Raw genomic sequence first — 25,669 nt, forward strand, 5'->3', positions numbered from 1 at the left:
AGGAGTTACATTGAGTGTTTGTGGATTTAGAGAAAGCTTATGACCAGGTGCCAAGAGAAGAATTGTGGTATTGTATGAGGAAGTCTGGAATGGCAGAGTAGTATGTGAGGGTAGTGCAGGACAAGTACAAGGACAGTGTGACAGCGGTGAGATATGCAGTAGGAATGACAGACTCATTCAAGGTGGAGGTGGGATTACACCAAGGATCAGCTCTAAATCCTTTCTTGTTTGCAATGGTGATGGACAGGTTGACGTATGAGACCAAATAAGAGTCTCCATGGACTATGATGTTTGCAGATGAAATTGTGATCTGTAGTGAGAGCAGATCAGATTGAGACTAGCCTGGAAAGGTGGAGATACGCTCTGGAGATTGAGCCAGATTGAGGGAGAGGGAGAGGGACAGTAGGGTGAAGGAATAGTGCTGTTACAAGGAGTAGACATTGTGAAGGTAGATGAATTTAAATACTTGGGGCCAACTGTCCAAAGTCATGGAGAGTGTGGTAGAGAGGTGAAGAAGACAGTGCAGGCAGGGTGGAGAAAGGTGGCAGGATAAGAGTGAAGGGGAAAGTCCAAAAGACAGTGGTGCGAGTTAGAGATGTGGCACTGATAAAAAGACAGGAGGCAAAGCTGTAGATGCTGTGACTTTCCCTCAGAGGGATGAGGACAGACAGGATTAGGAATGAACATGAGGGAAGCTCCAATTAAAAGGAAAATATGGTGAATCTTTTTAGAAAAGCCTGAGCAGCTTCATTCAGGTTTTGCTGTGTCTGGGTGAGAATGAGAGGTGATGGATCCGTCAGGAACCGCGTCAGAGTCCACTTACTTCTCGAGATCTGGACCAGTTCAGGGACACTGAAGACTCCTGATGTCAAAAAACTTTCCTGAAACTCTGGTCCGTCTGTGGGAACAGGACAGCAGGACAGCGTCAGGACACATCAAACACATGACTCGGGACATGTTCAGGAGCTGGCTGCAGACACTATGGTGCATCATCACCATGAGGGGGCACTGTGCACAATGTAATACTGCAAGACTTCATTCTGAGAATCAGAACTTTTCAATTCCACACATTTTATCCTGATTTTCACCAAAATACACTGGGGCCAAAAAGTATTTACTCAGCCTCTGATTGTGCAAGTTCTCCTAACTTAGAAAGATGAGAGAGGTCTGTAATTTTCAACATAGGTACACTTCAATGAGAGACAAAATGAGAAAAAAAAATCCAGGAAATCACACTGCTGGATTTTTAAAGAATTTATTTGTAAATTATGGTGGAAAATATGTATTTGGTCACCTACAACCAAGCAAGATTTCTGGCTCTCACAGACCTGTAACTTCTTTAAGAAGCTTTTCTGTCCTCCACTCGTTACCTGTATTAATGGCATCTGTTCGAACTCATTATCTGTATAAAAGACACCAATCCACAGCCTCAGTCAGACTCCAAACCCAACCACAGTCAAGGCCAAAGAGCTGTTGAAGGACACCAGGAAGAAAATTGTAGACCTGCACCAGGCTGGGAAGAGTGAGTCTACAATAGTCAAGCATGTTGGTGTGAATAAATCAACTGTGGGAGCAGTTATAAGAAAATGGAAGACATACAAGACCATTGATAATCTCCCTCGATCTGGGGCTCCATGCAAGATGTCATCCCGTGGGGTCAAAATGATCATGAGAACGGTGAACAAAAATCCCAGAACTACACAGAGGGACCTGATGAATGACCTGCAGAGAGCTGGGACTAAAGTAACAAAGGCTACACACTACGCAGAGAGGGACTCAAATCCTGCAGTGCCAGGCGTGTCCCCCTGCTTACGCCAGTACATGTCCAGACCCGTCTGAAGTTTGCCAGAGAACATATTGATGATCCAGAAGAGGATTGGGAGAATATCATGTGGTCAGATGAAATCAAAATAGAACTTTTTGGTAAAAACTCAACTAGTCGTGTTTGGAGGAAGAAGAATGCTGAGTTGCATCCCAAGAACACATCTACTGTGAAGCATGGGGGTGGAAACATTATGCTTTAGGGCTGTTTTTCTGCAAAGGGGACAGGACGACTGATCTGTGTTAAGGGAAGAATGAACGGGGCCATATATCGTGCGATTTTAAGCCAAAACCTCCTTCCATCAGTGACAGTAATAAAGATGCAACGTGGCTGGGTCTTCCAGCATGACAATGATCCCAAACACACCTCTCGGGCAACGTAGGAGTGGCCCCGTAAAAAGCATTTCAAGGTCTTGGTGTGACCTAGCCAGTCTCCAGAACTCAAACCCATAGAACATTTGTGGAGGGAGTTGAAAGTCGTGTTGCCCAGTGACAGCCCCAAAACGTCACTGCTCTAGAGGAGATCTGCATGGAGGAATGGCCCAAAATACAAGCTACAATGTGTGCAAACCTGGTGAAAACGTACAGGAAACATTTGACCTCTGTCATTGCCAACAAAAATTATGTTACAAAGTACTGCGTTGATCTTTTGTTATTGACCAAATACACTATTTGATCAATAACAAATATTCTTTGAAAACTATTATTTTCCACCATAATTTACAAATAAATTCTTTAAAAATCCTACAATGTGATTTCCTGGATTTTTTTTCCCTCATTTTGTCTCTCATAGTTGAAGTGTACCTATGATGAAAATTACAGACCTCTCTCATCTTTCTAAATAGGACAACTTGCACAATCAGGAGCTGACGAAATACATTTTACCCCACTATAACTGAAAGCTAAAAGCCTGAACTGGAAGAAAACATGTGACGGGAACATCAGCAGAGCATGTTCACAAGCTGCATCACAAACAAACAAACACTGTTCTATTACAGAATCAAATCAACAATCAAGATCAAAGCTCGGTCAGCAGGACAAAAGAAAGATCCGGAATCAAGATCAAAGCTCAGTCAGCAGGACAAAAGAAAGATCCGGAATCAAGATCAAAGCTCAGTCAGCAGGATGAAAAAAGATCAGGAATCAAGATCAAAGCTTAGTCAGCAGGATGAAAAAAAAGATCAGGAAGCAAGATCAAAGCAGCCAGCCACACGAAAGCTCTTTAAGATTAATTAATGAATTGATTCATGATCTTTCATCCTGCTGACTGCACTTTGATCTTGATTCATGATCTTTCATTGTGCTGACTGAGCTTGGATCTCGAGTCATCAAATTTCATCATGCTGACTGCATGACTGGGGCTACAACAAAGCTAGCCACATTGTCACAGAACATTTCCTGTTTCTTGCACAAGAGTCTTTCAAAATAAGAGTACAGGACAAAAGGATGACGTCATCACAGGTCAGATGTGGAAGAAACAAGAAAAACAAAGTGAAAACATTTTTTGATTTTTACAATATGCTTGGGTGGCAGAGTTATGAAATTATTTATTTTAGGTGGGCATTTAATAAACTTTAATTAAAAATATACTCAACAAAAATATAAACACAACACTTTTGGTTTTGCTCCCATTTTGTATGAGATGAACTCAAAGATCTAAAACTTTTTCCACATACACAATATCACCATTTCCCTCAAATATTGTTCACAAACTAGTCTAAATCTGTGATAGTGAGCACTTCTCCTTTGCTGAGATAATCCATCCCACCTCACAGGTGTGCCATACCAAGATGCTGATTAGACAGCATGATTAGTGCACAGGTGTGCCTTAGACTGTCCACAATAAAAGGCCACTCTGAAAGGTGCAGTTTGATCACACAGCACAATGCCACAGATGTCGCAAGATTTGAGGGAGCGTGCAATTGGCATGCTGACAGCAGGAATGTCAATCAGAGCTGTTGCTCGTGTATTGAATGTTCATGTCTCTACCATAAGCCGTCTCCAAAGGCGTTTCAGAGAATTTGGCAGTACATCCAACCAGCCTCACAACCGCAGACCATGTGTAACCACACCAGCCCAGGATCTCCACATCCAGCATGTTCATCTCCAAGATCGTCTGAGACCAGCCACTCGGACAGCTGCTGAAACAAGCGGTTTGCATAACCAAAGAATTTCTGCACAAACTGTCAGAAACCGTCTCAGGGAAGCTCATCTGCATGCTCGTCGTCCTCATTGGGGTCTTGACCTGACTCCAGTTCGTCGTCGTAACCAACTTGAGTGGGCAAATGCTCACATTCGCTGGCGTTTCGCACGCTGGAGAGGTGTTTTCTTCACGGATGATGCAAAGGAGATGTGTTGCACTGCATGAGGCAAATGGTGGTCACACCAGATACTGACTGGTATCCCCCCCCATGAAACAAAACTGCACCTTTCAGAGTGGCCTTTTATTGTGGACAGTCTAAGGCACACCTGTGCACTAATCATGGTGTCTAATCAGCATCTTGGTATGGCACACCTGTGAGGTGGGATGGATTATCTCAGCAAAGCAGAAGTGCTCACTATCACAGATTTAGACTGGTTTGTGAACAATATTTGAGGGAAATGGTGATATTGTGTATGTGGAAAAAGTTTTAGATCTTTGAGTTCATCTCATACAAAATGGGAGCAAAACCAAAAGTGTTGCGTTTATATTTTTGTTGAGTGTATTTAACTTTGGGTGGGCCCAGCCACCCTGCGGAGGAAACGCATCTCGGCCGCTTGTACTCGCAATCTCGTTCTTTCGGTCATGAGCCAAATCTCATGACCATAGGTGAGGATCGGAACGTAGATCAATCGGTAAATCGAGAGCTTTGCCCCCCTACTCAGCTCTCTCTTCACCACGACGGTCCGATACAGCGACCGCATCACTGCAGATGCTGCACCGATCCGTCTATCGATCTCACGCTCCATCCGTCCCTCACTCGTGAACAAGACCCCGAGATACTTAAACTCCTCCACTTGAGGCAAGGACACTCCACCGACCTGAAGAGGGCAAAGCACCTTTTTCTGGTCGAGAACCATGGCCTCAGATTTGGAGGTGCTGATTTCATCCCGGATGCTTCACACTCGGCTGCAAACCGCCCCAGTGCACGCTGAAGGTCCTGATTTGACGAAGCCAACAGAACCACATCGTCCGCAAACAGCAGAGACGAGATTCTGTGGTTCCCAAACCAGACCCCCTCTACACCCTGGCTGCGCCTAGAAATTCTGTCCATAAAAATAATGAACAGAACCGGTGACAAAGGGCTGCCCTGGCAGAGGCCAACGTGCACTGGAAACAGGTTGACTTACTACCGGCAATGCGAACCAAGCTCCTGCTGCGGTCGTACAGGGACCGGATAGCCCTTAGCAAAGGACCTCGGACCCCGTACTCCCGGAGCACTCCCCACAGGGTGCGCCGAGGGACACGGTCGAATGCCTTCTCCAGATCCACAAAACACATGTGGACTGGTTGGGCAAACTCCCATGAACCCTCGAGCACCCGATGGAGCGTGTAGAGCTGGTCCAGTGTGCCGCGACCAGGACGAAAACCACACTGCTCCTCCTGAATCCGAGGTTCGACCATCGGTCGAATTCTCCTCTCCTGTACTCTGGAATAGACCTTACCGGGGAGGCTGAGGAGTGTGATCCCCCTATAGTTGGAACACACCCTCCGGTCCCCCTTCTTAAACAGAGGGACCACCACCCAGGTCTACCAATCCAGAGGCACTGTCCCCAATCGCCACGCGATGTTGCAGAGGCGTGTCAGCCAAGAGAGCCCCACAACATCCAGAGACGGATTTCATCCACCCCAGGAGCCTTGCCATAGAGGAGCTTTCTAACCACCTTGGTGACTTCGGCCTGGGTAATGGATGAGTCCGCCTCCGAGTACCCAGTCTCTGTCTTCCTCTTCGGAAGACATGACGATGGGATTGAGGAGATCCTCGAAGTACTCCTTCCACCGCCCGACAACATCCCCAGTCAGGGTCAACAGGTCCCCACCCACACCGTAAACAGTGCTGGTGGAGAGCTGCTTCCGCCTCCTGAGGCGTCGGACGGTTTGCCAGAATCTCTTCGAGGCCGACCGATAGTCCTCCTCCATAGCCTCCCCGAACTCCTCCCAGACCCGAGTTTTTGCCTCTGCGACCGCACGGGCTGCGGCACGCTTGGCCTGCCGGTACCTGTCAGCTGCCTCTGGGGTCCCACCTACCAACAAAGATAAGTAGGACTCCTTCTTCAGCTTGATGGCATCCCTTACTTCTGGTGTACACCACTGGGTTCGGGGACTGCCGCCGCAACAGGCACCAGAGACCTTGTGACCACAGCTACGAGCAGCCGCATCGACAATGGAGGTGGAGAACATGGTCCACTCAGACTCCATGTCTCCAACCTCCCCCGGGATCTGGGAGAAGCTCTCCCGGAGGTGGGAGTTGAAGACCTCGCTGACAGAGGGTTCCGCCAGTCGTTCCCAGCAGACCCTCACGATACGTTTGGGCCTGCCAGGTCTTACCGGCTTCCTACCCTCCCAGCGGATCCAACTCACCACCAGGTGGTGATCAGTCAACAGCTCTGCCCCTCTCTTCACCCGAGCATCCAAGACACGTGGCCGAAGGTCAGATGATACGACTACAAAGTCGATCATCGACCTCCGGCTCAGGGTGTCTTGGTGCCACGTGCACTTATGGACACCCTTGTGCTCGAACATGGTGTTCGTAATGGACAAACTGTGACTAGCACAGAAGTCCAACAACTGAACACCACTCGGGTTCAGATCAGGGAGGCCGTGCTTCCCGATCACCCCCCTCCAGGTCTCACTGTCGCCGCCCACGTGGGCGTTGAAATCCCCCAGGAGAACAATGGAGTCCCCAGTCGGAGCGCTATCTAGTACCCCTCCCAGGGACTCCAGGAAGGTCGGGTACTCTGCACTGCCGCTCGGCCCGTAGGCCGAGACAACGGTGAGAGACCTGTCCCCGACCTGAAGGCATAGGGACGCGACCCTCTCGTTCACCGGAGTTAACTCCAACACTTGGCGACTGAGCTGGGGAGCAATAAACAATGCGACCCCAGCTCTCCGCCTCTCCCCGTGGGCGACGCCAGAAAAATGAAGCGTCCAGCCCCTCTCCAGGCGTTGGGTACCAGAGCCCAAGCTGTGCGTGGAGGTGAGCCCGACTATCTCTAGTTGGTATCTCTCAACCTCCCGCACAAGCTCAGGCTCCTTCCCCCCTAGCGAGGTGACATTCCACGTCCCAACAGCCAGGGGCTGTGAGCATGGACCGGGCCGCCGGGCCACCCGCCCTCGACCGCCACCCAATCCTCTCTGCACCCCACCCCCATGGCCTCCTCTGCAGGTGGTGAACCTACAGGAGGGCGGGCCCACGTCACTCTTTCGGGCTGAATCCGGCCGGGCCCCATGGGCTAAGGCCCAACCACCCGGCGCTCACGCGCGAGCCCCAACCCTAGGCCTGGCTCCAGGGTGGGACCCCGGCTCCGCCATACCGGCGACGTCACGGTCCTTGATCTTTTACTGGTCATGGAGGTTCTGAACTGCCCTTAGTCTGACCCGTCACCTAGGACCTGTTTGCCTTGGGAGACCCTACAGGGAGCACAAAGCCCCCGACAACATAGCTCCTAGGATCATTTGGGTGTGCAAACTCCCCCACCACGATAAGGTGGCAGCTAGAGGGGGAGCTCGGTCACTTGGGAGGAGCTCGGAGTCGAGCCGCTGCTCCTCCACGTTGAAAGGAGTCAGTTGAGGTGGCTCGGGCATCTTTTCCGGATGCCCCCTGGACGCCTCGCTGGAGAGGTGTTCCGGGCACGTCCCACTGGGAGGAGGCCCCGGGGAAGACCCAGGACACGCTGGAGGGACTACATCTCTCGGCTGGCTTGGGCATGCCTTGGGGTTCCCCCGGAGGAGCTGGTGGAGGTGTGTGTGGATCGGGAGGTCTGGGCGGCTTTGCATGAGCTGCTGCCCCTGCGACCCGACTCCGGATAAAGCGGAAGAAAATGGATGGATGGATAACTTTGGGTGGGTGTTTAACCAATTTTCTTCGGGGGGCTTTTGCAATCTCAGACTTGAAAAGATGCTATGAGAGAGAGAGAGATATAGATACACATATCAGGGATGAACACATGAACATTTCCAAGTCAATGAACATGTCATGGACTTTACTCACACAAGTCTTTATGAAATACAAAGAGTTTGAAGCTGTGTGGTAACTGTGTGTGGAGGAGACTGTTCTCACAAACTGCAAAAAGAAAATGAGTGAGGGAAGCCACCAAGAAAGCTCTGAAGCAGCGACAGGCTTCTGTAGCTATGACTGGCCTGATTGTGAAGCGGAGAAGGATTTTTATACAACAAAACACATCAAATCGAGGCCGACGTCTCTCATGTACCTCCAGATGAACTGCAGCTAAAGTTAAGAAAATCCTTCTCTGTGAGTTCTCTGGAGAACTGGTGATTAACAGTTAAAAGTTACACTGTGCACAGTTAGTCCAGTTAAAGAGGGCAAAGGCTGTATTAAATTATAAGTCAAGATGTTTACTGTACTGTTCATTATTGCGTGAAATATGGGCCAAAGTGAACAAGAACATAAAACCTATATAACAAAAAACAAGTATTTTAGAAAAGGTGGCTCTCAGAGATCATACACAATGAGCTCTTTATCCAATCAGCATGACTTAAATTGTAGGAATTTGTTGAAATGAGAACCTTGTTGATAATTTATAGATAGAGTAAAATTAAATCCAAGGTCCAGCTGGAGTCACCAACCATGAACTCCTACCTGACTGACAGGCACCTGGTGTAATTAGCAGGGGCGGAGCAAGTGTCCCATTGGACCTGAGCATTCTAACCATTCACAGAGTGAAAACGCAAACAAACAAACAAATGTGAGGAGATCTGACTTTACCGATGGTGGCAGTTCGACTGTCCTCCTGATCAGAAGCCACTCCAGTACGACTGGGACTGCTGTTCTGCTCTGCCTCTGCAGAGGGGGTGAGACAGAGGGGGAGGGGGGGAGAGAATGAGAGAGAGAGAATGACGGGGGGAGAGAACAAGAGAGAGGGAGAGAGAGAGAGTGAGAGCAGCAAATGAAAGAAAGCAGCAGACCGCATGATTCATATGGTGTTCAAAGGCGGCGCTGCAGGCTGAGCTGACAGGAAGCGCCATTAGAAGCACCGCAAGACACGATGCACACTGGGATCTACAAGTTGTGGTTAACCTGGCGAATACCGATCAATGACAAAATGCCTGTGATTCAATCGGGACAAGCCTCAGGACATACATGAGACAGTCACACACATAGACACCACAGTGAAAGGCAGACATAAAACCATTAAGAACATTTCAGATGGTCACAAAAAAAACGTCACATACGAGCAAGCACTTGTAACGAAGAAAAACATGTGCTTGTGGAAGAGCGGAGCATTTCTTTTGCCATAACTGGAATGGTTCTGGTTCTACCTGGGCTCAGAAAGTGGAAGAACAAACTCAACAGAAAAATATTCCAAGACGGTAAGTTGCCATCTTTGGCAACAAGTTGGCTATAGCTACATCCATGACAAGCTGTTACTGCACTCCAGAGCCGAAGGTGGCAGTAATGCATCATTAAGCCGGATGCCAACCACCATAAATGAAGAACATTTGAATGAGAGAAATATGTTATTTGTTTGAGAGAACAAGTGAATTTAATGAACCATGTCCTCAAGCTGACAAGACCACACTCAAATAAAAAGGGGTGTATGACTTTCATAATTCATAATGTGTTTGGGCTGTGTGAGACAAGAAGAACCTCAAGAGCAGCTCAGCAAGCCAAATCCAAGGTAGGTCTTTGCATTAGAAATACATAATGCACCACATTTTCAAACATTTAATTACATGTTCACCTCACCGATGATCATCAGCTAAAGTGAAGATTAAACTCATCTTGCTTCTTTTTCCGTGAAGTGGTAACAGTGTTCCTAAAATGAATGAGACTTTATGACTCCTGTATTTTCCCCCTCTTCATGATGCATTTTTGGACAGATGTGACAAATACTGTAATATTTTGAAAAATACAGCAGTGAGATTTTACATTTTACAAAGCAGGAGCAGGACAGAGACCAGTGTCTATCTGCTCAGAGTCTTAGTACCTCTGAATATAAAGGTCAAGTTTTTTCATGGCTGGGAAATGAGATCTAGGTCTTCACTGTTTCCTCATCTGATCCAGTGACATAAAAAAAAAAATGTTGGAACCCACGTGACACTGCTGGCACCTAACACACACCCACAGCCGGCCTCATTCAGCAAACAGTGACTACGTTTACATGCAGCCAATAACCCTTTCATAACCGGAATATTGGCAATAACCCGGTTGCACACGGCCATATAAACACCCGCAAAAACTCGAATATGCTCATATTCCGGTTTTTAAAAACCCGAATAAGACCCCTGGGTTACTCCTTTTCTAACCCGAATATCAGGTCATATAAACGCGCATCGGGATATCCCCATAGAAAGGAACATTATTTTGTGTTCTGCGCATGTCCTATCCGCAAGGAATCTTGGTCTTTTGAGTACAGCAACTACTTGTATGCGGCGCGTGCAACCCACCGGACACCACAGAAGCAGCTGTAAACAGCGCATTGTGTTCTGCGTCCTTATCAGGCGGACCGGTCGCAGCACCGGTCGGCATATCACCGTGATTGCTCTGCTTCCGATGCGCTTACCATCTGCGGCTCCGTAAACGCAGCAACGGACCACTCTCACCACCCCCTCTCTTCTGTGCGTAGCTGCGCCAAATCTGGCAACAGGTCCAGAGACGCTCGCTGTTTTAATGTGGAAGCAGCCCGCAGGACAGAAAAATGAGAAAATGTTAATGCCTGTTTGAGAAAAGTGTGTAGTGAGGGGCTTTACACGAAGCAGGATTTGCACGAACGCCAGATCAAATCAAGCACTGGTGGACGACGTGCGTCGCTGTTTAGATGGGGATATTCCAAATGATATCAGTGACCATGTATACAGGAGTATCTGCTTAAGCATGTAAACGGGTTATTCCTAATGATTCAGAAACCAGAATATTGACCTTAACCCGAATATTAACGGCATGTAAACGTAGTCACTGTGTGTCTGCATGTGTGTATGTTGAAGCCAGAGTGAATGAAAACATGATGATAATGCAATTAACTGAACAAATAGAATTGAATAACAGACTGAATCCTTGGAATGTGAAGTGATAAGCAGGTCAAAGGTCAAACTGGAGCTAAATAAACGGTACCCTGATTCTTCGCTTTTTCATTGTGAGCATTTAGACACGTATCTGCTAACGATGCAAACTGACCTAACTGCTACCAGCATCACCTCAGGCTTCTCTGAGTTTAGAAGGAGGATGTTTGCTGACTCTAGGGCTCCATCTTCAAGTCTACTCTAAGAGCACGTGGTGGCATATCATCCACCACACCATGAGACCACCCCAGGTCCTAGATGGCAACCACCCAGGGAGACAAACAGTACCCTGCTGCAGCCAGGTGAAACATGGGCGTGTCCATGGGCTTCTCCTGTGCTGGATCATTTTGGACAAAATCTATTTTAACTGGTCCATAGTGCTTTAGAATGCCAAAACCGCCACAGGTCGAACTGGTCCACAATGTATGGGGCAATACAAAACACCTTAACTGATCTACTTATCATCAGTATTTGGGCATGTTTTAATTCAGAGTGCCCCCCCCCCAACCCCCCCAGAATCCATTAAAAGTTTAATATACTTTGCAGAGGACTCCGGAGGCAGTTGCAAGGTACCAATAGGCCCGAACGGCAGCAGCCTCTGCTGTGGGGGAGGCAAAGCAGCAGGTGTGGGAGGAGTTCAGAGCAACCATGGAGAAGGACTTTCGGTCGGCACAAAGGTACTTCTGGCGGACCGTGAGACACAGTCAGGAGGGGAAAACGGAACCATCCAAGTGTCTACAGTAAGGATGAGACTCTGTTGACCTGAACTGAGGATTGTAATCCGACACTGGAAAGAACACTGAGGAACTCCTGCATCAGACTGGAGCGCAATCATCATCAATTTCCCTGGACGAAGACACTGAGGTAGTCAAACAACTCCACAGTGGCAAGGCCCTGGGGGGTTGATGAGATCCATCCAGAAATGCTGAAGGCTCTGGGTGTGGAGGGACTGTCACGGATGAGACATCTCTTCAACATTGCGTTGAGGTCTGGGCCAGTGCCTAAGGAGTGGCAAACTGGGGTGGTGGTCGCCATATTTAAAAAAGGGGACCAGAGAGTGTCTGCCAACTACAGGAGCCTATAGTTAGCCTGTAGGAGCCTCCCTAGTAAAGTCTACTTCAGGGTGCTGGAAAGGAGGGTTCGGCCGAAAGTCAAACCTCTGATGTAAGAGGAACAATCAAATCAAATCAATTTTATTTATATAGCGCCAAATCACAACAAACAGTTGCCCCAAGGCGCTTTATATTGTAAGGCAAAAGCCATACAATAATTACAGAAAAACCCCAACGGTCAAAACGACCCCCTGTGAGCAAGCACTTGGCGACAGTGGGAAGGAAAAACTCCCTTTTAACAGGAAGAAACCTCCAGCAGAACCAGGCTCAGGGAGGGGCATCATGGAAACCCCCCAGCAGTCTAAGTCTATAGCAGCATAATTAAGGGATGGTTCAGGGTCACCTGATCCAGCCCTAACTATAAGCTTTAGCAAAAAGGAAAGTTTTAAGCTTAATCTTAAAAGTAGAGAGGGTGTCTGTCTCCCTGATCCGAATTGGGAGCTGGTTCCACAGGAAAGGAGCCTGAAAGCTGAAGGCTCTGCCTCCCATTCTACTCTTACAAACCCTAGGAACTACAAGTAAGCCTGCAGTCTGAGAGCGAAGCGCTCTATTGGGGTGATATGGTACTATGAGGTCCCTAAGATAAGATGGGACCTGATTATTCAAAACCTTATAAGTAAGAAGAAGAATTTTAAATTCTATTCTAGAATTAACAGGAAGCCAATGAAGAGAGGCCAATATGGGTGAGATATGCTCTCTCCTTCTAGTCCCCGTTAGTACTCTAGCTGCAGCATTTTGAATTAACTGAAGGCTTTTCAGGGAACTTTTAGGACAACCTGATAATAATGAATTACAATAGTCCAGCCTAGAGGAAATAAATGCATGAATTAGTTTTTCAGCATCACTCTGAGACAAGACCTTTCTAATTTTAGAGATATTGCGTAAATGCAAAAAAGCAGTCCTACATATTTCTTTAATATGCGCTTTGAATGACATATCCTGATCAAAAATGACTCCAAGATTTCTCACAGTATTACTAGAGGTCAGGGTAATGCCATCCAGAGTAAGGATCTGGTTAGACACCATGTTTCTAAGATTTGTGGGGCAAAGTACAATAACTTCAGTTTTATCTGAGTTTAAAAGCAGGAAATTAGAGGTCATCCATGTCTTTATGTCTGTAAGACAATCCTGCAGTTTAGCTATGCGGGTTTAACAATGCGGGTTCCGTCCTGGTCGTGGAACAACCAACCAGTTCTTCACTCTCATAAGGATCCTGGAGGGCGCCTGGGAGTATGCCCATCCAGTCTACATGTGTTTTGTGGGCTTGGAGAAGGCATATGATCAGTTACCCCGGGAGATACTGTGGGAGGTGCTACGGGAGTATAGAGTGAGGGGGGTCCCTTCTCAGGGCCATCCAATCTCTGTACTCACAAAGCGAGAGCTGTGTTTGGGTGCTCTGCAGTAAGTTGGACTCGTTTCCGGTGGGGATTGGCCTCCGCCAGGGCTGCGCCTTCTCACCAACCTGTTTATGATATTCACGGACAGGATATTGAGGCATAGTCGGGGAGGAGGATTTCCAGTTTGGTGGGCTCAGGGTCTCTTCACTGCTTTATGCAGATGATGTGGTCCTCTTGGCTTCATCGGCCTGTGACCTCCAACACTCAATGGATCAGTTCGCAGCCGAGTGTGTAGTGGCTGTGATGAGGATCAGCACCTCTAAATCTGAGGCCATGATTCTCAGCAGGAAACTGATGGATTGCCTACTGCGGGTAGGGAATGAGGTCTTGCCCCAAGTGAAGGCGTTCAAGTACCTCAGGGTCTTGTTCACGAGTGAGCGGACAACGGAGCGTGGGACTGGCCGAAGAATTGGCACAGCAGGGGTGGTGTTGCATTTGCTCTACCGTACTGTTGTGACAAAAAGGGAGCTGAGCCAAAAGGTGAAGCTCTCGATCTACTGGTCAATCTTCGTTCCTACTCTCACCTATGGTCATGAGGGTTGGTCATGACTGAAAGAACTAGATCGCGGGTACAAGTGGCTGAAATGCGCTTCTTCAGGAGGGTGGCTGGTGTCTCCCTTACAGACAGGGTGAGAAGTTTGGTTATCCGTGGCAAGCTCGGAGTAGAGCCAATGTGCCTTCATGTTGGAAGGAGCCAGCTGAGGTGGTTCGGGCATCTGGTAAGGATGCCCCCTGGGCACCTCACCAGGGAGGTGTTCCAGGCACGTCCATCTGGGAGGAGACCCTGGAAAGACCCAGGACCAGGTGGAGAGATTATATCTCCACACGGGCCTGGGAATGCCTCGGGATCCCCCAGTCAAAGGTGGTCAATGTGGCCCGTGAAAGGAAAGTCTGGGATCCCTGCTGGAGCTGTTGCTCCCGTGACCCAATCCAAGATAAGCGGTTGAAGATGAGTGAGTGAGTGAGTGATGAATAAACTCGACAAACTTTAGTCTTCAAACCTTAAACTTCAGCCTGTATACAACCATTTCCCCAAAGTTTCAGTTATCTTGGTCGCTTTGCATAAAAGTTATGTTCTTTCCAAAATTTGATCCAAATGGTTTGATTTGTTGGTGAAAGGCAAAGTGTCTTTTCCTTGGTTGACCAAGAAGTGTTGAGGGCAATTACTGCAACAGTAGTTGTCCGCAACATACAGTAGTGATAGTACTGCTATGTGACTAAAAAGATTAATCCAGGTTTTGAGTATATTTCTTATTGTTACATGGGAAACAAGGTACCAGTAGATTCAGTAGAGTCTCACAAATCCAACAAGACCAAGCATTCATGATATGCACACTCTTAAGGCTATGAAATTGGGCTATTAGTAAAAAAGTAGAAAAGGGGTGTTCACAATAACAGTAGCATCTGCTGTTGATGCTACAAACTCAAAACTATTATGTTCAAACTACTTTTTTAGCAATCCTGTGAATCACTAAGCTAGTATTTAGTTGTATAACCACAGTTTTTCATAATTTCTTCACATCTGCAAGGCATTAATTTTGTTGGTTTGGAACCAAGATTTTGCTCATTTACTAGTGTGCTTGGGGTCACTGTCTTGTTGAATCACCCATTTCAAGGGCATGTCCTCATCAGCATAAGGCAACATGACCTCTTCAAGTATTTTGACATATCCAAACTGATCCATGATACCTGGTATGCGATATATAGGCCCAACAGCATAGTAGGAGAAACATGCCCATATCATGATGCTTACACCACCATGCTTCACTGTCTTCACTGTGAACTGTGGCTTGAATTCAGAGTTTGGGGGTCATCTCACAAACTGTCTGTGGCCCATGGACCCAAAAAGAACAATTTTACTGATCAGTCCACAAAATATTCCTCCATTTCTCTTGAGGCCAGTTGATGTGTTCTTTGGCAAATTGTAACCTCTTCTGCACATGTCTTTAATTTAACAGAGGGACTTTGCGGGGGATTCTTGCAAATAAATTAGCTTCACACAGGCATCTTCTAACTGTCACAGCACTTACAGGTAACTCCAGACTCTTTGATCATCCTGGAGCTGATCAATGGGTGAGCCTTTGCCATTCTGGTTATTCTTCTAACCATTTTGATGGTTATTTTCTGTTTTCTTCCACGCGTCTCTGGTTTTTTGTCCATTTTAAAGCATTGGAGATCATTGCAGATGAACAGCCTATAATTTTTTGTACCTGCGTATACGTTTTCCCCTCTCCAATCAACTTTTTAATCAAACTACGCTGTTCTTCTGAACAATGTCTTGAACGTCCCATTTTCCTCAGGCTTTCAAAGAGAAAAGCATGTTCAACAAGTGCTGGCTGCAAAACTGACAAACTCACTGACTGAATGCCACACTACTACAATCCCTGGCAAAAATTATGGAATCACCGGCCTCGGAGGATGTTCATTCAGTTGTTTAATTTTGTAGAAAACAAGCAGATCACAAACATGACACAAAACTAAAGTCATTACAAATGGCAACTTTATGGCTTTAAGAAACACTATAAGAAATCAGGAAAAAAAAAAATTGTGGCAGTCAGTAACGGTTACTTTTTTAGACCAAGCAGAGGGAAAAAAATATGGACTCACTCAATTCTGAGGAAAAAATTATGGAATCACCCTGTAAATTTTCAACCCCAAAACTAACACGTGTATCAAACCAGATCTGCTCATTAGTCTGCATCTAAAAAGGAGTGATCACACCTTGGAGAGCTGTTGCGCCAAGTAGACTGACATGAATCATGGCTCCAACACGAGAGATGTCAATTGAAACAAAGGAGAGGATTATCAAACTCTTAAAAGAGGGTAAATCATCACGCAATGTTGCAAAAGATGTTGGTTGTTCACAGTCAGCTGTGTCTAAACTCTGGACCAAATACAAACAACATGGGAAGGTTGTTAAAGGCAAACATACTGGTAGACCAAGGAAGACATCAAAGCGTCAAGACAGAAAACTTAAAGCAATATGTCTCAAAAATCGAAAATGCAATCCTTCATGCCAGTGACAGAGACTGTTTGACCGAGGACAGAAGCTCCGTCCTGCCGGTTATGGAGACTGTTTGACCGAGGACAGAAGCTCCGTCCTGCCGGTTACGGAGACTGTTTGACCGAGAACAGAACCTCCGTCCTACCGGTTATGGAGACTGTTTGGTTGAGGACAGAAGCTCCGTCCTCTGTCCTGCCGGTTACGGAGACTGTTTGACCAAGGACAGAAGCTCTGTCCTGCTGATTACAGAGACTGTTTGACTGAGGACAGAAGTGCAGTCCTCCATCCTGCTGGTTACAGAGACTATTTAACGGAGGACCAATACGCCGTACTCCATCCTGCCGGTTACGGAGACTGTTTGGCTGAGGACAGAAGCTCCGTCCTGCCAGTTACGAAGACTGTTTGACCGAGGACAAAAGCTCCGTCCTGCCAGTTTCAAAGACAGAAGCGCCGTACTCCATCCTGCCTGTTACAGAGACTGTTTGACCAAAGACAGAAGCTCTGAACTCTGTCCTGCCGGATACGGAGACTGTTTGACCAAGGACAGAAGCTCTGTCCTGCGGATTACAGAGACTGTTTGACCGAGGACAGAAGCGCCGTCCTGCCAGTTACAAAGACTGTTTGACCAAGGACAGAAGCTCAGTCCTGCCGATTACAGAGACTGTTAGACCGAGGACAGAAGCTCCATCCTCCGTCCTGCCGGTTACGGAGACTGTTTGACTGAGGACATAAGCTCCGTCTTACCGGATACAGAGACCCTTTGACCGAGGACAGAAGCTCAGTCTTGCCAGTTACAAAGACTGTTTGACCGAGGACAGAAGCTCAGTCTTGCCAGTTACAAAGACTGTTTGACCGAGGACAGAAGCTCCGTCCTGCCAGTTACAAAGACTGCTTGATCGAGGACAGAAGCACCGTCCTCTGTCCTGCCAGTTACAGAAACTGTGTGACCAAGGACAGAAGCTCTGCCCTGCCGGTTACACAGACTGTTTGAACGAGGACAGACGCTCAGTCCTGCTGGTTACAGAGACTGTTTGACCGAGGACAGAAGCTCAGTCCTGCTGGTTACAGAGACTGTTTGACCGAGGACAGACGCACTGTCCTGCCGGTTACAGAGACTGTTTGACCGAGGACAGAAGCTCAGTCTTGCCAGTTACAAAGACTGCTTGATCGAGGACAGAAGCACCGTCCTCTGTCCTGCCAGTTACAAAGACTGCTTGATCGAGGACAGAAGCACCGTCCTCTGTCCTGCCGGTTACAGAGACTGTTTGACCGAAGACAGACGCTCCATCCTCCGTCCTGCCGGTTACAGAGACTGTTTGACCGAAGACAGACGCTCAGTCCTGCCGGTTACAGAGACTGTTTGACCGAAGACAGACGCTCAGTCCTCCCGGTTACAGAGACTGTTTGACTGAGGACAGACGCTCAGTCCTCCCGGTTACAGAGACTGTTTGACCGAAGACAGAAGCTCAGTCCTGCCGGTTACAGAGACTGTTTGATTGAGGACAGAAGCGCCGTCCTGCCAGTTACAGAGACTGTTTGACCGAGGACAGAAGCTCCGTACTGCTAGTTCCAGACAGTGTTTGACGGAGGACAGAAGCTCCGTCCTGCCAGTTATGCAGACCATTTGACCGAGGACAGAAGCTCCGTCCTCCCAGTTACGGAGACTGTTTGACCAAGGACAGAAGCTCCATCCTGCCGGTTACAGACTGACAGAGAACAGAAGCGCTGTCCTCCATCCTGCCAGTTATGGAGACCATTTGACCGAGGACAGAAGCTCCATCCTGCTGATTAAAGAGACTGTTTGACTGAGGACATAAGCTCCGTCTTACCGGATACAGAGACTCTTTGACCGAGGACAGAAGCTCAGTCTTGCCAGTTACAAAGACTGTTTGACCGAGGACAGAAGCTCAGTCTTGCCAGTTACAAAGACTGTTTGACCAAGGACAGAAGCTCAGTCTTGCCAGTTACAAAGATTGTTTGACCGAGGACAGAAGCTCCGTCCTGCCAGTTACAAAGACTGCTTGATCGAGGACAGAAGCACCGTCCTCTGTCCTGCCAGTTACAAAGACTGGTTGATCGAGGACAGAAGCACCGTCCTCTGTCCTGCCAGTTACAAAGACTGCTTGATCGAGGACAGAAGCACCGTCCTCTGTCCTGCCAGTTACAAAGACTGCTTGATCGAGGACAGAAGCACCGTCCTCTGTCCTGCCGGTTACAGAGACTGTTTGACCGAAGACAGACGCTCCATCCTCCGTCCTGCCGGTTACAGAGACTGTTTGACCGAAGACAGACGCTCAGTCCTGCCGGTTACAGAGACTGTTTGACCGAAGACAGACGCTCAGTCCTCCCGGTTACAGAGACTGTTTGACCGAAGACAGACGCTCAGTCCTCCCGGTTACAGAGACTGTTTGACCGAGGACAGACGCTCAGTCCTCCCGGTTACAGAGACTGTTTGACCGAAGACAGAAGCTCAGTCCTGCCGGTTACAGAGACTGTTTGATTGAGGACAGAAGCGCCGTCCTGCCAGTTACAGAGACTGTTTGACCGAGGACAGAAGCTCCGTACTGCTAGTTCCAGACAGTGTTTGACGGAGGACAGAAGCTCCGTCCTGCCAGTTATGCAGACCATTTGACCGAGGACAGAAGCTCCGTCCTCCCAGTTACGGAGACTGTTTGACCAAGGACAGAAGCTCCATCCTGCCGGTTACAGACTGACAGAGAACAGAAGCGCTGTCCTCCATCCTGCCAGTTATGGAGACCATTTGACCGAGGACAGAAGCTCCATCCTGCTGATTAAAGAGACTGTTTGACTGAGGACATAAGCTCCGTCTTACCGGATACAGAGATTCTTTGACCGAGGACAGAAGCTCAGTCTTGCCAGTTACAAAGACTGTTTGACCGAGGACAGAAGCTCAGTCTTGCCAGTTACAAAGACTGTTTGACCAAGGACAGAAGCTCAGTCTTGCCAGTTACAAAGATTGTTTGACCGAGGACAGAAGCTCCGTCCTGCCAGTTACAAAGACTGCTTGATCGAGGACAGAAGCACCGTCCTCTATCCTGCCAGTTACAGAGACTGGTTGATCGAGGACAGAAGCACCGTCCTCTGTCCTGCCAGTTACAAAGACTGCTTGATCGAGGACAGAAGCACCGTCCTCTGTCCTGCCAGTTACAAAGACTGCTTGATCGAGGACAGAAGCACCGTCCTCTGTCCTGCCAGTTACAGAAACTGTGTGACCAAGGACAGAAGCTCTGCCCTGCCGGGTACAGAGACTGTTTGACCGAGGACAGACCGAGGACAGAAGCTCCATCCTCCGTCCTGCCGGTTACAGAGACTGTTTGACCAAAGACAGAAGCTCTGAACTCTGTCCTGCCGGATACGGAGACTGTTTGACCAAGGACAGAAGCTCTGTCCTGCGGATTACAGAGACTGTTTGACCGAGGACAGAAGCGCCGTCCTGCCAGTTACAAAGACTGTTTGACCAAGGACAGAAGCTCAGTCCTGCCGATTACAGAGACTGTTAGACCGAGGACAGAAGCTCCATCCTCCGTCCTGCCGGTTACGGAGACTGTTTGACTGAGGACATAAGCTCCGTCTTACCGGATACAGAGACTCTTTGAACGAGGACAGACGCTCAGTCCTGCTGGTTACAGAGACTGTTTGACTGAGGACAGAAGCTCAGTCCTGCTGGTTACAGAGACTGTTTGACCGAGGACAGACGCACTGTCCTGCCGGTTACAGAGACTGTTTGACCGAGGACAGAAGCTCAGTCTTGCCAGTTACAAAGACTGCTTGATCGAGGACAGAAGCACTGTCCTCTGTCCTGCCAGTTACAAAGACTGCTTGATCGAGGACAGAAGCACCGTCCTCTGTCCTGCCGGTTACAGAGACTGTTTGACCGAAGACAGACGCTCCATCCTCCGTCCTGCCGGTTACAGAGACTGTTTGACCGAAGACAGACGCTCAGTCCTGCCGGTTACAGAGACTGTTTGACCGAAGACAGACGCTCAGTCCTCCCGGTTACAGAGACTGTTTGACCGAGGACAGACGCTCAGTCCTCCCGGTTACAGAGACTGTTTGACCGAAGACAGAAGCTCAGTCCTGCCGGTTACAGAGACTGGTTGATTGAGGACAGAAGCGCCGTCCTGCCAGTTACAGAGACTGTTTGACCGAGGACAGAAGCTCCGTACTGCTAGTTCCAGACAGTGTTTGACGGAGGACAGAAGCTCCGTCCTGCCAGTTATGGAGACCATTTGACCGAGGACAGAAGCTCCGTCCTCCCAGTTACGGAGACTGTTTGACCAAGGACAGAAGCTCCATCCTGCTGATTAAAGAGACTGTTTGACTGAGGACATAAGCTCCGTCTTACCGGATACAGAGACTCTTTGACCGAGGACAGAAGCTCAGTCTTGCCAGTTACAAAGACTGTTTGACCGAGGACAGAAGCTCAGTCTTGCCAGTTACAAAGACTGTTTGACCAAGGACAGAAGCTCAGTCTTGCCAGTTACAAAGATTGTTTGACCGAGGACAGAAGCTCCGTCCTGCCAGTTACAAAGACTGCTTGATCGAGGACAGAAGCACCGTCCTCTGTCCTGCCAGTTACAAAGACTGGTTGATCGAGGACAGAAGCACCGTCCTCTGTCCTGCCAGTTACAAAGACTGCTTGATCGAGGACAGAAGCACCGTCCTCTGTCCTGCCAGTTACAAAGACTGCTTGATCGAGGACAGAAGCACCGTCCTCTGTCCTGCCAGTTACAGAAACTGTGTGACCAAGGACAGAAGCTCTGCCCTGCCGGTTACAGAGACTGTTTGACCGAGGACAGAAGCTCCATCCTCCGTCCTGCCGGTTACAGAGACTGTTTGACCGAGGACAGACGCTCAGTCCTCCCGGTTACAGAGACTGTTTGACCGAGGACAGACGCTCAGTCCTGCCGGTTACAGAGACTGTTTGACTGAAGACAGAAGCTCAGTCCTGCCGGTTACAGAGACTGTTTGATCGAGGACAGAAGCGCCGTCCTGCCAGTTCCAGAGACTGTTTGACCGAGGACAGAAGCTCCGTACTGCTAGTTCCAGACAGCGTTTGATCGAGGACAGAAGCTCCGTCCTGCCAGTTACAAAGACTGTTTGACCGAAGACAGAAGCTCCGTCCTCCCAGTTACGGAGACTGTTTGACCAAGGACAGAAGCTCCATCCTGCCGGTTACAGACTGACCGAGAACAGAAGCGCCGTCCTCCATCCTGCCAGTTATGGAGACCATTTGACCGAGGACAGAAGCTCCATCCTGCTGATTAAAGAGACTGTTTGACTGAGGACATAACCTCCGTCTTACCAGTTACAGAGACTCTTTGACTGAGGACAGAACCTCAGTCTTGCCAGTTACAAAGACTGTTTGACCGACGACAGAAGCTCCGTCCTCCGTCCAGCCGGTTATGGAGATTGTTTGACCGAGGACAGAAGAGCAGTCCTCCATTTATCAGTTACAGACTGACCGAGAACAGAAGCGCCGTCCTCCATCCTGCCAGTTATGGAGACCATTTGACCGAGGACAGAAGTTCCATCCTGCTGATTACAGAGACTGTTTGACTGAGGACATAACCTCCGTCTTACCAGTTACAGAGACTCTTTGACTGAGGACATAACCTCCGTCTTACCAGTTACAAAGACTGTTTGACCGAGGACAGAAGCTCAGTCTTGCCAGTTACAAAGACTGTTTGACCGAGGACAGAAGTGCCGTCCTCCGTCCTGTCGGTTACAGAGACTGTTTGACTGAGGACATAAGCTCCGTCCTCCGTCCTGCCGGTTACGGAGACTGTCTGACCGACGACAGAAGCTCCGTCCTCCGTCCAGCCGGTTATGGAGATTGTTTGACCGAGGACAGAAGATCAGTCCTCCATTTATCAGTGACAGAGACCGTTTGACCGAGGACAGAAGCTCCGTCCTGCCAGTTACAAAGACTGCTTGATCGAGGACAGAAGCACCGTCCTCTGTCCTGCCAGTTACAGAAACTGTGTGACCAAGGACAGAAGCTCTGCCCTGCCGGTTACAGAGACTGTTTGACCGAGGACAGAAGCTCCATCCTCCGTCCTGCCGGTTACAGAGACTGTTTGACCGGAGACAGACGCTCAGTCCTCCCGGTTACAGAGACTGTTTGACCGAGGACAGACGCTCTGTCCTGCCGGTTACAGAGACTGTTTGACCGAGGACAGAAGCTCAGTCCTGCAGGTTACAGAGACTGTTTGGCTGAGGACAGAAGCTCAGTCCTGCAGGTTACAGAGATTGTTTGGCTGAGGACAGAAGCTCAGTCCTGCAGGTTACAGAGATTGTTTGACTGAGGACAGAAGCTCTGTCCTCCGTCCTGCCAGTTACAGAGGCTGTTTGACCGAGGACAGAAGCTCCGTCCTGCCAGTTACAGAGACTGTTTGACCGAGGACAGAAGCTCCGTCCTGCCGGTTACAGAGACTGTTTGACCGAGGACAGAAGCTCCGTCCTGCCGGTTACAGAGACTGTTTGACCGAGGACAGAAGCTCCGTCCTGCCGGTTACAGAGACTGTTTGACTGAGGACAGAAGCTCAGTCCTGCAGGTTACAGAGACTGTTTGACCGAGGACAGAAGCTCTGTCCTCTGTCCTGCCAGTTACAGAGACTGTTTGACCGAGGACAGAAGCTCAGTCCTGCCGATTACAGAGACTGTTAGACTGAGGACAGAAGCTCCATCCTGCCGGTTACAGAGACTGTTTCACCCAGGACAGAAGCCCCATCCTCCGTCCTGCCGGTTACAGAGACTGTTTGACCGAGGACAGAAGCTCAGTCCTGCCAGTTACAGACTGTTTGACCGAGGACAGAAGCTCAGTCCTGCAGGTTACAGAGACTGTTTGACCGAGGACAGAAGCTCTGTCCTCTGTCCTGCCAGTTACAGAGACTGTTTGACCGAGGACAGAAGCTCAGTCCTGCCGATTACAGAGACTGTTAGACCGAGGACAGAAGCTCAGTCCTGCCGGTTACAGAGACTGTTTGACCGAGGACAGAAGCTCAGTCCTGCCGGTTACAGAGACTGTTTGACCGAGGACAGAAGCTCAGTCCTGCCGGATACAGAGACTCTTTGACCGAGGACAGAAGCTCAGTCTTGCCAGTTACAAAGACTGTTTGACCGAAGACAGAAGCTCCGTCCTCCCAGTTACGGAGACTGTTTGACCAAGGACAGAAGCTCCATCCTGCCGGTTACAGACTGACCGAGAACAGAAGCGCCGTCCTCCATCCTGCCAGTTATGGAGACCATTTGACCGAGGACAGAAGCTCCATCCTGCTGATTAAAGAGACTCTTTGACCGAGGACAGAAGCTCCGTCTTGCCAGTTACAAAGACTGTTTGACCGAGGACAGAAGCTCCGTCTTGCCAGTTACAAAGACTGTTTGACCGAGGACAGAAGCTCAGTCTTGCCAGTTACAAAGATTGTTTGACCGAGGACAGAAGCTCCGTCTTGCCAGTTACAAAGACTGCTTGATCGAGGACAGAAGCACCGTCCTCTGTCCTGCCAGTTACAGAAACTGTGTGACCAAGGACAGAAGCTCTGCCCTGCCGGTTACACAGACTGTTTGACCGAGGACAGACGCTCAGTCCTCCCGGTTACAGAGACTGTTTGACCGAGGACAGAAGCTCAGTCCTGCTGGTTACAGAGACTGTTTGACCGAGGACAGACGCACTGTCCTGCCGGTTACAGAGACTGTTTGACCGAGGACAGAAGCTCAGTCTTGCCAGTTACAAAGACTGCTTGATCAAGGACAGAAGCACCGTCCTCTGTCCTGCCAGTTACAAAGACTGCTTGATCGAGGACAGAAGCACCGTCCTCTGTCCTGCCAGTTACAGAAACTGTGTGACCAAGGACAGAAGCTCTGCCCTGCCGGTTACAGAGACTGTTTGACCGAGGACAGAAGCTCTATCCTCCGTCCTGCCGGTTACAGAGACTGTTTGACCGAAGACAGACGCTCAGTCCTCCCGGTTACAGAGACTGTTTGACCGAGGACAGACGCTCAGTCCTCCCGGTTACAGAGACTGTTTGACCGAAGACAGAAGCTCAGTCCTGCCGGTTACAGAGACTGTTTGATCGAGGACAGAAGCGCCGTCCTGCCAGTTACAGAGACTGTTTGACCGAGGACAGAAGCTCCGTACTGCTAGTTCCAGACAGTGTTTGACCGAGGACAGAAGCTCCGTCCTGCCAGTTACAAAGACTGTTTGACCGAAGACAGAAGCTCCGTCCTCCCAGTTACGGAGACTGTTTGACCAAGGACAGAAGCTCCATCCTGCCGGTTACAGACTGACCGAGAACAGAAGCGCCGTCCTCCATCCTGCCAGTTATGGAGACCATTTGACCGAGGACAGAAGCTCCATCCTGCTGATTAAAGAGACTGTTTGACTGAGGACATAAGCTCCGTCTTACCGGATACAGAGACTCTTTGACCAAGGACAGAAGCTCCGTCTTGCCAGTTACATAGACTGTTTGATCGAGGACAGAAGCTCAGTCTTGCCAGTTACAAAGACTGCTTGACCGAGGACAGAAGCTCAGTCTTGCCAGTTACAAAGACTGCTTGATCGAGGACAGAAGCACCGTCCTCTGTCCTGCCAGTTACAGAAACTGTGTGACCAAGGACAGAAGCTCTGCCCTGCCGGTTACACAGACTGTTTGAACGAGGACAGACGCTCAGTCCTCCCGGTTACAGAGACTGTTTGACCGAGGACAGAAGCTCAGTCCTGCCGGTTACAGAGACTGTTTGACCGAGGACAGACGCACTGTCCTGCCGGTTACAGAGACTGTTTGACCGAGGACAGAAGCTCAGTCTTGCCAGTTACAAAGACTGCTTGATCGAGGACAGAAGCACCGTCCTCTGTCCTGCCAGTTACAGAAACTGTGTGACCAAGGACAGAAGCTCTGCCCTGCCGGTTACAGAGACTGTTTGACCGAGGACAGAAGCTCCATCCTCCGTCCTGCCGGTTACAGAGACTGTTTGACCGAAGACAGACGCTCAGTCCTCCCGGTTACAGAGACTGTTTGACCGAGGACAGACGCTCAGTCCTCCCGGTTACAGAGACTGTTTGACCGAAGACAGAAGCTCAGTCCTGCCGGTT

General features: G+C 49.0%; 1 protein-coding gene across 7 annotated transcripts in view; it reads right to left on the reverse strand.

The window, feature by feature from the left end:
- Positions 1-25,669, reverse strand: part of nfic (nuclear factor I/C) — a 152,780-nt gene that overhangs the window by 60,714 nt on the left and 66,397 nt on the right. For all 7 annotated transcript variants that reach the window (XR_004563118.1, XM_034180197.1, XM_034180193.1 and 4 more), the window contains exons 5-6: positions 8,748-8,822; positions 824-898 (exon numbers count right to left, since the gene is read on the reverse strand). Coding sequence is in view for 6 of the 7 variants with exons in the window: in XM_034180197.1 (XP_034036088.1) it covers positions 824-898; positions 8,748-8,822 (150 nt within the window). In the remaining variant the exon portion in view is untranslated. The remainder of the gene's footprint in view (positions 1-823; positions 899-8,747; positions 8,823-25,669) is intronic.

The sequence above is a fragment of the Thalassophryne amazonica genome, chromosome 10, assembly GCF_902500255.1.
Source record: "Thalassophryne amazonica chromosome 10, fThaAma1.1, whole genome shotgun sequence".
In the NCBI taxonomy this organism is placed as follows: Eukaryota; Metazoa; Chordata; class Actinopteri; order Batrachoidiformes; family Batrachoididae; genus Thalassophryne; species Thalassophryne amazonica.